General features: G+C 38.9%; 1 protein-coding gene across 18 annotated transcripts in view; it reads left to right on the top strand.

Moving 5' to 3' along the window:
• Positions 1-13,216, top strand: part of SYNE1 (spectrin repeat containing nuclear envelope protein 1) — a 295,365-nt gene that overhangs the window by 244,706 nt on the left and 37,443 nt on the right. For all 18 annotated transcript variants that reach the window (XM_064708165.1, XM_064708183.1, XM_064708172.1 and 15 more), the window contains 8 exons: positions 833-979; positions 2,015-2,169; positions 2,476-2,623; positions 6,392-6,486; positions 7,464-7,698; positions 8,399-8,593; positions 10,346-10,471; positions 11,208-11,363. In XM_064708165.1, the coding sequence (XP_064564235.1) occupies positions 833-979; positions 2,015-2,169; positions 2,476-2,623; positions 6,392-6,486; positions 7,464-7,698; positions 8,399-8,593; positions 10,346-10,471; positions 11,208-11,363 (1,257 nt within the window). The remainder of the gene's footprint in view (positions 1-832; positions 980-2,014; positions 2,170-2,475; positions 2,624-6,391; positions 6,487-7,463; positions 7,699-8,398; positions 8,594-10,345; positions 10,472-11,207; positions 11,364-13,216) is intronic.

Below are 13,216 nucleotides of genomic sequence, written 5' to 3'. Positions count from 1 at the left end.
AAGCTGAGAGTAGAAAATATGCTCAAGTCCAGCAAAGAGACCTTGTAAAAAGGTCCAAATTCTGGGATAAGGATAGCAAACCTCATGCAGGAAAATATCTGTCTGGAATGCCAAGGTGGCCATGTTTTCAGCTCACAACAACAGTGCATCCACAGCTACTCCTCCCCTGAAATCAACCACTCTTCCTGCCTATTTCTTCAAAAGAAAAAGAAATGAGAGAATATTGTGTAGAACTGATTTTTTGCCATCCCTATTAATGTCAGTGGCCAGACTGACCCCTACCATTTGTGCCAAACTCTGTTTAGTAGATGTTGCCAAATTGCTTGTGTCACCAAGGTCTAAAGAGGAAAAAAGGAATGATAGTATGTACTTCATACTATTTGGATAAAAAAGCCACAAAGGTAGCAGCTTCTGTTTGAGAGAAAAGATTTACTCAAGAAATCTAGCAGTGTCACTGTTTTTATAGTATCACTGTACTGTAAGGAGACAAAACACAAAAAAAGTTTTTAATTTAAAATTGCAGTAAGAGTTACTAGTTCTCTCTGCTGGCAATAAATTAAACAGAGGAGTTTCTTTCATAAAAGAAACCTAGAAAATATTATCCATTTCAAGGTAAGGAGACATTTATGCACTTTGCTGAAATGTTTCCTTTGCTATGATCAAAAATCCTTTTCTAACCTAAAGAAAATACAGCTAATTTTGCAGTATGCAAGGAAAGCAGCAGTTACAATTCAACTGTTTGCAAATCTATAATGAGATAAACAGGAGTGTAATGTCAATAAGGAGGCCATGAAGCTGAAGTTATTAAACTGTGGATCCTTTTGTATTCAAGGCTGGAGTCCTGGACTATCAAACCTTTGCCAAGAACCTGGAAGTCCTTGAGACCTGGATAACAGAAGCAGAAGAAACATTGAAAGAACAGGATCCCAGTCACTCATCTGATGTCTCGGCAATACAAAGTAGAATGGAGCAACTCAAGGTGACTAATAAACAAAAGAAATGCTGGGGTTTTTCTTCTCTTGGCCTGGTTATTTGTATGCAGGGTATGCACAGATATCATATGTGCACTCTGTAGGTGGTAAAGGACTATCACTCATGAAAAGTGTAAGAATGAGAAATTGAAGTTTGATGGCAGTCAGGGAATTATTGTCACATTGCCCCTGAGTAAAGATGAAAAGGCAGTCAAACTGTTCAGAATAAAATTAATAATAGATCAAAATAGGCATGGAAAGTAGCAGGGTTTGAATATTTCCTTCTTCTTATTTTCTCTCAACTTTTTTTGAATTTATTCAATTCCTGTCTCATTGTTATATCCTGTAGGTATTAAGTACTTTATACATTTGGGTAACTTGATATACTGAAGAAGCAATCATAGTGTGTACTGTGTGATTTCCATTTAAGGTCTTGCAACTCTTCTTTTTGTGGATCTTCTTTTTTCCCTCTCCTTTTTTCAGAGCCCATGACAGGAAGTTGGTAAACTTTGCCATCTAGGCTGTTTTTGTCATTGGAATCTTCCATTCTTTTTCCATCAAGATTAACTAAAGACAGAATTCCACTTTGTATATGCTAAAAAGCAGAGCATTTTCCTTATGGAGTGAATTGAGTATTTCTGTGCTGCAAAACAAAACCTGAAAATAAAAATTTGAATTATTTCAGTGCGAATTTACCAGCCTAGAATTCAGGCTAAGAAACAAGGAAAAAGCCACTTATTTTGACAGTATAACCACAGGACTTTCAACACCAGCCTGCTTCTTCAGCTCTGATGTGTAAATCATCAGTTCAGCAAAACACTTCAGTGCAATTTGAGTATATTTCTCTGCACGCTTTTAAACATGAACACAAGTTTTCTCCTGGTCTGGGACCAGAAGATGGATACTGGATAATTTTTTCCCTGGCATAGAGGTTGCTTACCACTTGGTGGCAACCAAGGCCGTTCTAAATCTAACTGAGTGCTAGTTCATAATGATAATGTAATTCATGAACTTCCAGTTATCACTTTTATTGTTTGTTGCAGAGTCAAATGCTGAAGTTCAGCAGCATGGCCCCTGATTTGGACCGTCTGAATGAGCTGGGTTACAGGCTTCCTCTGAATGACAAGGAAATCAAGAGGATGCAGAACCTGAACAGACATTGGTCTCTGATCTCATCTCAGACTACAGAGAGATTCAGGTGGAGATAAATAAAGATTTATTATTTCTACCATTTTCTACAAGTTAGAAAGTATACCTTTTGCAGAATATAAAGATGTTTCAGGTATTTTATTGACCAAAGTTCCTTTTCTTTGGTGTACTTATAAATAAAGAGCAAAGCCATTGAACTGAGATGCTCTTTCTTGGCTCACTTTTGCCACAAATTAGCAGGACTTGAAATGAGTGGGACTGCTACTTTTCTAAATAAATAAATGAGGTAGCTAAGAGGGAAAGGTGTTACCCTGATTTGGAATTACCTGAATCCCTCTCTCTTTCTTTCTTTCAGTAAGTTGCAGTCTTTCTTGCTGCAGCAGCAGACCTTCTTGGAGAAATGTGGGACTTGGATGGATTTATTAGTTCAGACTGAGCAGAAGTTGGCAGTAGAGGTTTCAGGAAACTACCAAAGGCTTTTGGAGCAACAGAGGGAGCATGAGGCAAGTAATTATGTCTATTTATACATCGCTAATACACATATTATTTATACATAGAAGGAATGCACATTCTTTTTTTTGAATGATACAATAGCATGCCTTGAATTGTATTTGTGTGCACCATATGAGGAAAACTTAAAAACAGAAGCATGCAAATATGTCAATTATAGCCAGCGTGGAGGAGGACTCGAGTGTCTGTGTAATGCATCATTGTGCCTGTGAGTGCGTGTCCCCTGCGTTTAGTCTCCTTCAGATTCATTTGTACCAAGGAAACCAAAGCTCCTTAAAAAACCTAACAATTCTCATGTTGTTTGGCTCTTTGCCTTCACTCATAACTGGAGAAAAATCTCTATTCTGATTTTTTTTTATTTTTTACTAAGCTATCAATGCATAGAGCATTTGAAAGGCATGCTGAAGGAAGATTTTTCGGTCAAGTACTGAGTTATACAGTTCACCATGGTGCCTCCATTTGATAACATTTCCCTGGAGAGCAGATTCATTTGGTCTTTACTGCATGCTAGAGTCATTTGTTTGTAACAACTCAGGAGCTAGCACAGCTTTTGCTGCAGGGAAAAACTGATTCAGAGTTTTTACTAGTACTAGATTCAGAGTTTATGATTCTTCTGTGAAGTCAAGTGGTGCACATTTTTTCTCCACCCATATTGTTACTGCCAAGATTCCTGTTAAAGATCAAGTAAAAGAAGTCAATTTTCATACCAGAGCTCCCATGTGGCCCCAGTAGTTTCAGTTCCCACAACTTTTTTAGCTGACCTTCCCCTAGACTCAGGCTGGATTACAGGAAGAGTTATGTCCTTCCCCCTCTCCTGCCTTATATCTCATAGCATAGTGTTTGAATGAGTGTCTGATAGCAAAAAGTAATTCACAACCATTTTTAGCATACGTTTGCCTTAGCATCTAGCTGCCTTTGCTTTAACAAATGTCATCCATTTAATTTCCTTTCATTGCTGCCAGCATTAACTGGACAGTCTCTGTAAGCTTAAACATCTCAGGTCTTTGAGATTTGAATGTCTAGAAATCATTTCTAAGTGGATAATTTCCTACTTCTGTTGTGTCCAGTCATAGCTATAATTATCTGGAGGGAGTTAGGACAATCTTCTTGCATTCATTTGTCTTGAGATCTCAGCTTAATTCTTTCCTGAAACTTTGATCTGTGCAGATGAACATTACTTGGGCATTCTACTTGAGCCCTTTTTTTGCAACTATAAAGTCATCTCAGAATTAAGATGATTAATATCTGTTTCTTAAGTGCTGCAGTTTATCCTTAAAAAAGTAACCTGCTTTTATTTTTTTTAAACTTATTTTTGGCATTTTTTATAAGCATTCATTACAAAATGCACATTTATTGTATTCATTACAAAATGTGCTTTTCAGTGCTTCCTGACAGTCACTATGAATTTCCTTCTCACTACTTGTGGAAGAAGGGGTCCAATATCAACTTCTTGAGATGCATTTTCACATTGTTTTGCTTTGTATTTTTGAAAATAATGAGAAAATAACTCTGTTTCCTCCTGAATTCCTCGAATAGATATTTAAATGCTTCCAGCTCTATTATTGCCTTTCCAGTGACTCATAAATTTTGCTGGCTTTTACCCAAAGAAGACCCCAACCACCTCAGTGGCCTTATTTAGAAATATCTTCCTGGTGGAGTTCACAAGGTGGAGGTGATGGTCTTTTCACACATCGTGTGCTAGCGCTCACGTCTGCATCAGTCTGCCAGGATGATCTTGTAATCACTCTTGCATGGTTCTCCAGTACATGGGACAGTGCTTGGGACTCCCAAGCATGGGGAATGCACTGAGACAAGTGCTTGTCTCAATGTATTCCCAGGGAGAAAGTGCTGGCAGGGGAGGGGGAAGGAAGTTCCTTGCCAACTCAGTTACCAAAATTTTCCCCAGTGTGCCGTTGTTGTGCATTTCAACATTTGCCCTCCTTTCCTCCTTGTTTGAGCTCCTGTTTCTGTGATTCATGGCGATCTACTTATGAGAATAAATTTGGGTGACAAATTTAGTTAACAGAGTAACAGGTAACAGAGTATTCTTATGTACAGAGTGTAAATATGGAAAGGTGGATGGTGACCGAAATATCTCTACTTTCGTGTGGGGATTGAATTCATCCACTCTGAGCGGGCTTATCATGCTTGATAAGTTTTTATTTCATTTGTCCTCCTAAAATAGTATTAAAATTTTCCCTTTTGAAGGAATTGGTTTTGCTGGTTTTTAGTTTTGTTTTGTTTTCAGATTTTTGGGGGTGTGGAGGGAGGGGAGGGTGGGAAATGTTGGGGTTTTTGGGTGGGGGACTTGTTTAACCAATTGCAGCAGTTGTGTTCTGTTTAGTCTCAATCTCTCAACAATGCTGGTAGATGCTGTTACCTCCTGTGCTTCGTGTCCCCTAACTTGACAAAAATAGATGTTACAGAAAGTAAAATTCTTGCCTTTTTGCTCAGCTTTCTGAAACTCTCAGTGCCACGCTATTGTGGCTTCATTCATGAGATAATAATAGCATTCAGTTTCCCTCTGATTCAGGTTCAGTCAATGATAAGTGCCAAGGCATTCAAGCAGTCTCAAATATTTCTGTAAAGAAATCAGACAACACTATTTCTTTCTATGAGAAAATGTATGACCTGAATAGCACCTCAGAGTTAACTGAGGTGATTCAGAGAGGTGATTCAGAGAGGCAAAATCTCATTTTAAAAAATTACTGCATCATCTAGAAGACCTAAACTACACACAATGTGCTTGAGAGATTTAAATGCACAGGGGCCAGTGGGTGTTCTGCTGGCAGGTGCAGATGCAGGGATTGGTACTATCACAATTTGAGCTGGTGGGATGCCATATAAGAGAAGTGGAGAATAGTGGCTCTTTGTTCAGGCAAGGGTGAACCTCTATCAACTGCAAATACCATCACTAACTAAAGAAAAAAAAACCTCAAGCTTCATGCCAGTGTGATTTTTCTCTGAAACTCTCTGTAAACCTTTTGAACATAGAGTCCATCCAGTGATGTCTGCGTGTACCTTCATTAACATAAAAATATTCCTGAACAATCTTACATAGAGACATGCTCCATTACTAAAAAGAAAGATGTTTTTAAAAATAAATTTAAGTAGTATATACACTTATGTTTGCTTAAGTAGTAATTAGAAAATTTTTTTGTCTTAAGAAACATTTAAGTAATAAGAGGGTTTTAAAAGTATTGTGAAAGTTTATTATGCTGCTGTTGTTTGTGAAGGAAATTGGAAAATAAATATGAAAACTTGAAAGAATTGGAAAATAGATTTCTAGCTCCTATACATAGCTGTTTCTTTTGAGGCTCTATTGTCAATGTAAAAGTGTATTAAAAGTTTATATAACACTATCACACATGGTCTGTATAGCAAAGCAAAATATTATAAAATTCTTAAACATGTCTAAAAACAAAAAGTGCCCTTTCTGTCCAAACAAAAATACCCTATCTAGATTTTGTTGTAGATGATAGTGTCAATCACACAACTGTGCTCAGAAACATAAAACCTATCTCCTGTTGAAATAATTGAGCTTTATAATATTGGTCTTGGGGAGCTAATAACAAGTACTAGAAGCAGCAAGTAAATCTAAAATGAGAGTTTTCAATATGTTTTTATTAGGGTCATGAAAAAACTCCCATTGAATTAGTTTGAAATGTGATTAAATATATGAAAATTCATTTTTATCAGTGCATAAAGACAGAATTAAAAAGTAAGATCGTGTTTTAACCTCCTTGTCTCCTGTACAACAGCTATTCCAGGCAGAGATGTTCAGCCGCCAGCAGATTTTGCATTCAATTATCTCTGATGGGCAGCACCTCCTAGAACAAGGACAGGTGGATGACAGGTAGACATTGCTGTATTGTTGCTGCTGCTGGTTATGTGCAGTTAGACTAGTGGGAGACTTGCAAACAGAGAAGGTAGCAGATGGCAGTGTTCAGATCACGCTCTTCTGAAGTGGAACTTACTATTCCTCTGGTTGAGCTGTTAATTAGCCACATCTTAAGACATTGTTCTTTAGAATGCTATGGGGCATGTGAATGCATTGGGGAATACAATAACCTTCTGAGGCCGCTTCATTGACAAAGATTTGTCTTGGAATATAAAGCATGTTACGTATATATCTATTCTGATGTATTTTCAAAATGTCACTTTCACCAAAGGAGCCTGCAGTGACACTACATTTGATTTATGCCACCTGGGGATTTGCCTCCACCTGGGGATTTGCCTCCACCAGGAGGATTCCCTACTGCCATTTAAGAACACCTGCAGCCCTAATGTGATGGAATAGGAATTCATTGTTACCTAGGATTTCATTTTAAATGCTTATGATCAAATGAATGAAAATCAGTGGAACACCGGTGGCTTCACAGTTGTGCATATGCATTGACTTTGCTAAGGTTATGGTACAAAGATGAACTGGTTTTTGGAATGTGAGAATTTTATTAATACTATGTGTATCTTATGCCTGCTTTGAACTCAGTAATAAATCTGGGGATGAAATGTGAAATCTCTATGATTTGCTATGAATTTGGCAAAACCTATGGGTTTTCTTTGTGTTTTTCTGGGAAGAAGATAGAAGAGTTTTGTGCATTAAGGGTTTGGGATTTTTAAGGCATTAATAATTGAATTCCTTTAACTATCCCAGTACATGAAGTGTGAAGTTCTTATCCTCAGTCAGCCTTCAGAGGACTTCAGTGCTTTTCTCTTAGTGTTTTGTAATTGGCAGACACCTTCCTTTTCACTTCAATGTATTTCATTAAGCAAACATATCCAAGTATGAAGGTTACTTCGTCTTTTTTATTATTTATCTATTTGTAATAGGGATGAATTTAATCTGAATCTGACTCTTCTGAGCAATCAGTGGCAAGGAGTAATTCGCCGAGCACAGCAGATGAGGGGGATCATTGACAGCCGGATTCACCAGTGGCAGCGCTACACAGAGATGGCGGAGAAGCTGCGCAAGTGGCTGCTGGAGATGTCCTGCCAGCCAGCAACCGAGCTGGGCAGTGCTCCTGTCCCACTGCAGCAAGCAAGAGTGCTGCTGGATGAAGTGCAGGTATGTGCAGTGTGGCTGAAGAAAAAGGAAAAAATCCCTGCCTTTTTTACAGCCTTCACCATTTAAAATGTCTGCTCTGCCAGTTCTTTTCTGGGACTGGCATAACATCAGAAGTGTGATGGAAGCAACAACATGAACATAAACATGTTGTTCATAAACAACATGAAAGAGAGAACTTAGTGGGCCCTCGCTCTTGAGCCACTTTTGCTTCTGTTTTTGCTTTCAGCCAGTGTCACACTGAAACAGTCTTGAAAATATAGTGATGACCTGCTTGCGGAATGTATACCAGATAACAAGGATTCCTTGAGTGTCCATCTTCATCAGAGGTTAACAGTATCTAGTAAGCAGCTTGGTGTCTTCAAGGTTTTTAGCTGGAAGATGGATATAATAAGAATAACAACCCTTATAAGTATTGCTGGATCTAGAGGAAATCTTTCTCTTTAAGAGGAGTTGAGATACTGACATTAATGGGGAGAAAGAAGTCTTTCATGTCTTCATCTCCTTGAAGAAATTTTCTAAAGGTTTGCTGCAGTAAATGATTGTGAAAATGTTCAGGTAAATCATTTGGGCCGTAGATCATGTGTAAGACAGGGTATGCAATCAACTAAAATAGAGGCTTGAGAGTGAATTACTGAATTTTAATTAAGTGCTAATTTTAATTAAAAGGACAAGGCTGACAGAAAACTGTTAATATTTTCAGCTCAAAGAGAAAGTTCTCCTAAGGCAGCAAGGGAGTTACATCCTCACTGTGGAGGCTGGGAAGCAACTGCTGCTCTCTGCTGACAGTAGGGCTGAGGCAGTCCTGCAGGCAGAGCTTACTGAAATCCAGGAGCGCTGGATGATAGTCAGCACTCAGCTGGAGCAACAAAAGAAACAGCTTGCTTTGCTGCTAAAAGTAAGTGTGCAATTCCTTCTGTACTTCTTCAGCAAGTTTGTGGTTTCTCACTGTGAGCCCTGGTGGAGGAATGCTCTCTCAATGGACAAACACAAATGCAGAACTGCATTTACAGTACATGAACTAACAATTACCCTTCACCACCTCTGAAACTGGGAGTGTTAATACTTCATAACAGGCTTGCATGTCACTGGATATATTGTAATTGATATTTCCAGAATACTGCCAGTAAAGTATATCCATACCACTCCTGTTTTCAAAATACAGCAAAAATTTATTTTATTTTGCACAAATTTTTACACATATTTGTATTGGGTTTGAGTGGCAAAATTTTTTTAGATGGAAGCTGCAGGGATGACTTTTGTGAGCTACCAGAAACTTCCCCTATGTCTGATGGAGCCAGTGCCAGCTGTGTCCAAGATGGACCCACTTCTGGCCAAGGCTGAGCACAGCAGTGATGGTGATAGTGCCTCTGGGATAAGTTAAGATGATGGAAAAATTAAAAATTACTGCGCAGGAGCAATTACATCCATAGAGAGGAGTGAGACAGTGTGACAACAGTGACTTTGCAGACACCAAGGTCAGTGAAGGAGGGGGACGAAGTGCACCAGGAGCCAGAGCAGAGATTGCCCTGCAGCTCATGGTAGAGACATGGAGCTCTATGGTGGAGCAGAAATCCACCTGCAGCCCATGGAGGACCCACACCAGAGCAGGTGGATGCCCGAAGAAATCTGTGACCCCATGGAGAGCTCACACTAGGGCTGTTTTGCTGGCTCTGACTCTGTACCAGACCCTTGTTGGAGCCTATTCCTGAGGGTTTGGAAGGAATCCATGGGAGGGACTCTATCCGGAGTAGTTGTGAAGAACTGCAGCCCATAGGAAGAGCTCATGGAAAAGTGTGTGGGGGATTCTCTTCTGTGGGAAGAACCCCATGCTGGAGCAGGGGAAGAGTGTTAAGAACATCACAGGCTATTTTCATGCAAGGTCATATTATTTGATATGGCTAATTCTTCATCAAGATGATCATGAAATACTGGCATAGACTGGGGAAAAAAAGGAACGAGAGAAATACAAAGGCAGTGGTAGAAGGAGAAATTTTTGAAACAGAATTAGTTCCAATGCAAGTTTCAATACAGGTTCTGTGTTTTCTGGTGTCACACAACTGGTATTCTTTGGGGGCTTACTGGGCATCTCTTTGTCTTAATGTAAGGCTTTAACAAGCAGGTGAGACAGATAAAACCATACTGCTACTTTATAGGGTTTGTTTGCATTGAACACTTTAAAAATTTTGTAAAGTATAGAAACACTAAAGCAGGGTGAAGCTGCTAGAATCCTGATTTAAAGAAGATACTGAAGATGCTGATTTCAAGGAGGTACTTCAATCTGCACTGAATTTGCAGTTTCCCCAACCACTTTTTTTTTCACAGAGATTAATGCACCTGAATGAAGCTCTTGTAAAAGAGTAATGGTGTGATTAATACAGGCATTCAAGAAAAGAAGTGGAAAATTAATTTTGTCAGGGAGAGACTGTTGAAAGGATGGAGTTGTATCTAGACAAAATTTTAATAACAGAAGACCTTGTGTATATCTACTAACAGAGACCTAAACAAAAAAAATTCTACACATACTCAAATTCTGAGACTTCTTGTACTGTTTTGAGGGAGTTTTCAGGGCATGTTATTTTTAGGCAAATCAACTGACATAAATATAACACAGATCAGAACTGAAGTCTAATAAAAATTCTGCTTTCAGGACTGGGAAAAATGCGAAAAGGGCATAGGAGACTCCCTGGAGAAGCTAAGATCATTCAAGAAAAAGCTTTCTCAGCCATTGCCAGATCACCATGATGAGTTGCATGCAGAGCAGATTCGTTGCAAGGTAAAGCACTTCTCTGTTGATTGTTGTCTCATCTTTGTTTGCCTTTGTGCAGTAACTTCTTCTGTTGTTAACTGGGTTCATATTACTGATGATGAAAACCAGTCAGCCATCCCCATGACAAGAAACATATGGACACCATAATACCAGAGTGATCTCACCACAATGCAAATCCTTCAGAGTAAATATAGATCTGATCGAAGTGATACCAGAACAGGGTCTGAAAAATACTTGGAAAAGCTTTATATTGGTATGTTTCTGTTACAGAAATTCTAAACTCAAATTTAAACTCATGATATCTAAACTTCTGGTTGAGTGATTTTTGTTTGAGGTGAAGTAACTATGGGGGATTTTAGACAACACTTCTAGACTGTATTATTTGCATTTTGGAAGCGGATTACAAACTTGAAAATATTTTGAATATAAAGAAGTCCAAACCAGTACTTGAACTTCCCAGATACCTTTGAACTTCAGAGAGTTGTGTAGAATCTTGTTACAAGGTTAATTAATGTTTTATTCTCTACTGGGAGTTTTCATACCATCTGTGAAAATATTGGTAAATTTGGGGTTGATGTTTTCTTTTTCTTTGCGATTGGGCTTAAACAGTCTCCTTGACACGGTAGGTCTGCTCGGATGTGACTTAAATCTGTGACTTAACACTGCTTGTCTGTTTCGCCAACACACTCACATTTTTGTTTGTTAGCAAACTGGTCCTTTTTCCTTCTGTTTTTCTATTAAGGAGCTAGAGAATGCTGTTGAAGGTTGGACAGATGACCTTGCACACCTCTCCCTGCTGAAGGAGACCCTGTCTGTATATATCAGCGCAGATGATATCTCAATCCTGAGCGAGAGAATAGAGCTCCTGCACAGGCAGTGGGAAGAGCTGTGCCACCAGGCAAGTACAGCACTGAGTGCTGATGAGAGCAGTATGCAGGCTACAAAAGTGTTGGGAGAAAAACTGAATCCAGGTGGCAGCTTTTAGAAAGGATTCATGTAGACACATCTATATTCAAAAGTGAATTCTTTCTGAGTCAGGGGAAACATCCATTGAAATATTCCTTTAGTTACTGCTAGTGCTTCTAGATCTCTTGAACTTTGTAATGTCTGTGAGGTCATATTTAAACAGCCTTGAAAAATCAACCAAAGGTTCACAGTGTGACCTGTGGGACTTGGGATGTCTGGCTGGCAAAAAAACACAGAAATAGTACAGTTACACTTTGCTTTGGTGGAAGACCTGTGCTCAGAAAGGTTGTCCTCTCCCCACTCAACATTGCCCTATTGTACCTTCAGTTCTGCTGATACCTTCTCCTACTTCAGGCCTCAGTGTCTGCATTTCTTTTAGTCTGAGAGTGACTTGCTTGCCAGCAAAATGGAGCTGAGAAGTATTGTTTAATTTTTTCAGCTGCATCATGCTATTAGTGTGCTTTAGGCCTCTGATTTGCACTCCAGGTGTGGAGTCTTCCTTACTTAGCTTTTCAGATTATGCTGATGTTGTTTCTGTGGTTCAGCAGAGATTGCAGTCCAAATATGCTGGGACTAATTTGAAATAGTTACCTTATGGAAAGTACCTGTGAAGGTTTCAAAAACCCCAAAGTAGGAAGTGTTTCACAGTTACCAGCACAGAACTTGTTATGAGTTAGTTGCATTTGAACGAGCAAGTGTAGATAGATCTAAATTACGATTCACTCACTGCTTGTATGTTTATGGTAAAAGAAGGAACCAAGTAAAGAAGTTTTATCTTAGTTTTAAGTGTGCTGAGTGTTTGAGGATGTAACCTAGTGCAACCCTTCGTTCATCTGCTGCTTATTTCCGGAAAGCTGTCATCAAGTTAAGAACCACAAAAAGGAAATGCAAGATCACGTGTATGCCCCTGTTCAAGCTAAAGCAGTAGTTAAAAAGCACATCACTTTAATTTGGGAAAGAGCTTCATCTGTTCAGCTGAAATTACGATACAAAGTCAGAAAGAACCCAGATCACAGTGGGGAGGCAGTAAGTAGTTGTACCAGTGTCTGAAGCTGGAGAGATGATTTTGCTGCTTAGCATGTTCTGCTTTTTGATTTCAGTGTCTGTCTGGGTCTGCCATTGCAGGTAGTACCACAGTTACATGTATTTCTTAAATGCAGTAATGTTTTCCTTCTGTCTGTGTTAACTGCAGCATTTGCTTGTTTGATGTGTCATGCCTAATCTTTCCTGTCAGAGCACACCTCAATGCTTTGGAGTCTCTCAAGGTGGCATGCTTATACACAGGAAATAGTCATCTATGATATTAGCATATTGAGACTCAAGTAAAAAATTACTTTTGCAAAATACAGTGTATCTTGAATTTAGCTTTGTATTCATGAGCTCAGGCACAAATGGCACAGACTTTTGGACTGTGGCCTGTACTATATTTGTTGGGGAATTTTTTATGCTTTGGTGAAGCATTTTTCTTTTAAATTTAATCACTGAGACTAAAATATTTTATAAAATTTTAAAAGTGAGCAAGAACTGTAAGAAAATACAATTTTTATCTTCTAATGAAAACTTTGGGTTAGAGATGTTATGAAACAAGATATTGACAGACTCCTGAGCTTAACGCTTGGTTGCCTGTCTCTGCATAGGATGTAGCTAACAGGAAATCTGAGATCAGCGCTTACCCTGAACTTACAGGCAGTCACAGAAATTTTTGCTGTACAACTCCAGTTTGTTTCAATGGCAAGTAGGTGGCTACAACACTTTTTCAAGGCTAGAGGAATTCACATTGAGGCA

This window comes from Zonotrichia leucophrys, chromosome 3 (genome assembly GCF_028769735.1).
Source record: "Zonotrichia leucophrys gambelii isolate GWCS_2022_RI chromosome 3, RI_Zleu_2.0, whole genome shotgun sequence".
NCBI lineage: Eukaryota > Metazoa > Chordata > Aves > Passeriformes > Passerellidae > Zonotrichia > Zonotrichia leucophrys.
This window is presented reverse-complemented; position numbering and strand designations above follow the sequence as displayed.